We start from the raw sequence: 3,492 nt of genomic DNA, 5'->3' as shown, positions 1-3,492 counted from the left end.
CGACTATCTTCCGTGCATCTGTATTTACATAGCAGTGTCTTGCCTGACTTTGTCCCCTCAAGTTAAATTTGGGCTGCCCTCTGCCCCGCCCCTGTCCCCCAGGCTCTTTTCCCTCCCCGGGTCCCAGACCCTAGGGTTTAGCTCAGACCCGCCCCGCTCCCTGGTTGGCTGTTGGGTGGGAGGTTCGTTTCTTCCCTCCCTATTGGCCGCCCAGGGGGCGGTGCGTTTCCCATCTCCTGATAGGCCGTCCGGCGAGGCGTCTCTCGGATCTGCGGCGCAGTTATCATTTCCGGGGTAAGATGGCTGCAGTCCGTCTGCTGAGAACGTGGAGCAGGAATGCGGGGCAGCTGGTAAGCAGGTTTGGGCAGATCTGAGGCCGGGAAGGAGTGATTTGTCCGGAATCATCCAGGAGTGGTGTGTTACTTTCTCCTCCGGTGCCAGGCGGCCATGGGACGCGTGATGGAGAGGCGAAGGGATGCATGCAAAATAAAGGGCAGAGAACGGAGCGATTCGACCAGTCTGGAGTGGAAAACCACTCCCTCCTCTTACCTAGACGCGCTTCTGCAGCGACTCAGCCGTCCTCCTGCTCCAGCTATACCCCGAGGCCCAGCTGGCGTTTCATTGGGCGCCTTCCAGATACCAGGCATTGTGATAGGTGCTGTGGATCCATAGATATATTCGTTCAGCATTTATTGCATATCCACAGTATGCCAAACACTGCAACACAACCCCTACCATCACGAAATTTACAATGTAGAGGCCGTGGAGGTTACAGAATATCATCAGGGGTCCCTGCTTCCAAATAACTGAGCAGCTCAGGCGTCACTCATTTGGCTTGTACTTCTACGTCCGCACCACATATCATTCCTACCCTTTTGTCACCAAGGCTATGACCCACCAGCATCTCCCCTGCACTTCCCTCTCTTTCTCCCAGTCTTAGCACCAAGCACTGAGGCGTCCCGGTAATTATACTGTTTCACCTTGTTTGCGGAGTGTTTCTTCTCCCTGCCTTGGTGGACCCCTGATCTTAAAAAAACTTCCAAGGGCCCGCCATGTACCAGGTACTGTGTTAGGCACTGGAGATACAAATATGAAATAGACATCATTCCTTCCTTCTCAAGAGATTACAATCTTGTGGCGGAGGACAAAGGAGAGAGAGACAGATACTAAGAAATTACAACCCAGCATGAGAAGTGCCGTTATGGGACAAGTGCCTATAGCTACAGGAATACACAGGAGTGGACACCTATGGTGGACTTGGGGGTCAGAGAGGAGTTCCCAGAGGATACTGTATGACTTCAGATGTAAGAAGGATAAGTAAGAGATAACAAGGAGAAGAGAGCTCTTCTGAGCAACACTTAACACTTCTTGGTCTCTCTTTCTAGAGCTTTCCATTCTTGTTTTCTGTGACACCAGTTCCCCAATATTATTCTTTCTACATCTTTGACCGCTTCGTCCCAATATCCTCTTTCCCTATCCACCTTTTAAATATTGCTGTTTCTAAAGGGCTCTGACTTTTGCTCTCTGCACTTTTCCCACTTTCTGGGTTATCCCATCCACTCTTTGGATACAGTTATCATCTATGCTGATGAGTCTTAAAGTTCCCCAGTCTTCCAATCACGTGTACTCCAAACCCATATATATCCTACTATCCTGGAAATCTCCAGTTTCATATGTGTGTGATATTTTCCAGCTGTAGTTAATAAAAACCCAACCAATAAATAGGAAATTAAGTATCCATGCATACAGAGCATCTCCAAATTAGATGTCAGCTCGCATTGATTAAGTGGTTTATCATTATCAATGCTGTCATTTCCCTAGTAGTTAATTTGTCCTTTTCCTGCTAGTTACAAGGGGCTGCTACACTTCTTATTTTATGTTTAAGGCAGGAAGGAGGAAGAAGAGAAGGTTCCAGTTTTACTGGCCAGAACTGTGTTACATGGCCACCGCTAGCACAAGGGAACTTAGAAAAAACTTGTCTCTCTTTTTTTTTTTTTTTTTGAGGCAGAGTCTCGCTCTGTCACCCAGGTTGGAGTGCAGTGCCCTGATCTTGGTTCACTGCAACCTCCATCTCCCAGGTTCAAGTGATTATCCTGCCTTTGCCTCCCAAGTAGCTGGGACTACAGGTGTGCACCATGCCCGGCTACTTTTTGTATTTTCAGTAAAGACAGGGTTTCACCATGTTGGCCAGGCTGGTCTCGAACTCCTGACCTCAGGTGATCTGCCCACCTTGGCCTCCCAAAGTGTTGGGATTGCAGCGTGAGCCACCACACCCAGCAGAAAAGCTTTCTTTGGTCTTCTCACAGTGTCTGCCATATGGCTTCAAAGCAGGTCAGACTCTTCAGGTTCCAGAACTGAACCCTCAAACCAGTTTCTCTTTATTTTATTTATTTATTTATTTTTTGAGATAGAGTCTCTGTTGCCCAAGCTGGAGTCCAGTGGCACAATCTCGGCTCACTGCAACCTCCGCCTTCCAGGTAGCTGGGACTACAGGTGCACTCCACCATGCCCAGCTAATTTTTGCATGTTTAGTAGAGATGGGATTTTGCCATGTTGACCAGGCTGGTCTCGAGTTCCTGATTTCCAAGTTATCCGCCTCGCTTGGCCTCCCAAAGTGCTGGGATGACAGGCATTAGCCACTGGTCCTGGCCCAGTTTCTCTTGATTTGAATCTATAATTCTCTCTGAAGAAATCTAGTCACTATATTTCCACCTTGCCCTCAACTAGAGGTGTCTTGGTCCTTCCTAACTGGATTATCTGCCTCCAGTGGTCTTGTTTTTCTAACCCATTCTCCATAGTGTAGCCAGAGTGATCTTGTAAAGTAAGAGACATTTGATAATGTCATTTTCTTGCTTAAAACTGCCTTCAGCAAGATGTCCAAAATTCAAATGACTGTGAGGCTATTTATGATCTGGGCCTTTCCAGTCTTTCTGGCTTGATTACTTACCAAAACCTACCCATCCCAACCCCAACTCTGAATCCTCCCCATGCTTATTCCACACTAAACTACACTAGAACTCTGTTGAACAACTTGAATTAATTGAACACACACACTGTGCTTTCTGTCTTAACTCCTGACCTTTGCACAGTTATTTCTTCTGCTTTAAAGACTCTTGCCTTACTTCCCTATGACCTTATCTGCAACACATCTCATCCCCTGGGTCACTCCTACTCATCCCTCAGATCTTAGTTCAACATAACTTTGTCCAGCTAGCTTCCCTTAACACACTCTATTTTTCATTATGGCACGTGTTATAATCACCTGTTTACCCCTTTTATTACCTTTCACTGGACTGTGCGTTCTATAAGGGAAGGAATTGCATCTATTTTGTTCTCTGTATAACTCCAAATGCCTGGCATATTGTAGGTGCTCATAAATATTTTTTAAATGACTCAGTAAAAACAAAAAACTCAGTTTAGAATTTTTATAAAAAGTAAGCGAAAACAGAACAAGACTACATCTCAAAAAAAAAAAAAAAAAAAAAAAAAAAA

At 46.0% G+C, this 3,492-nt stretch overlaps 1 protein-coding gene across 1 annotated transcript in view; it reads left to right on the top strand.

Moving 5' to 3' along the window:
* Positions 1-241: 241 nt before the first annotated feature.
* The window catches only part of DBT (dihydrolipoamide branched chain transacylase E2), a 44,925-nt gene continuing 41,674 nt past the window's right edge, over positions 242-3,492 (top strand). The window contains exon 1 of the mRNA XM_017547625.2: positions 242-350. Coding sequence (XP_017403114.1) covers positions 300-350 — 51 coding nt within the window. The 5' untranslated portion in view covers positions 242-299. The remainder of the gene's footprint in view (positions 351-3,492) is intronic.

Source organism: Cebus imitator, unplaced genomic scaffold (genome assembly GCF_001604975.1).
Source record: "Cebus imitator isolate Cc_AM_T3 unplaced genomic scaffold, Cebus_imitator-1.0 Scaffold199, whole genome shotgun sequence".
Classification (NCBI taxonomy): Eukaryota; Metazoa; Chordata; class Mammalia; order Primates; family Cebidae; genus Cebus; species Cebus imitator.
The sequence above is the reverse complement of the archived record's forward strand: the minus strand, read 5'-3'. Positions and strand labels throughout refer to the sequence as shown.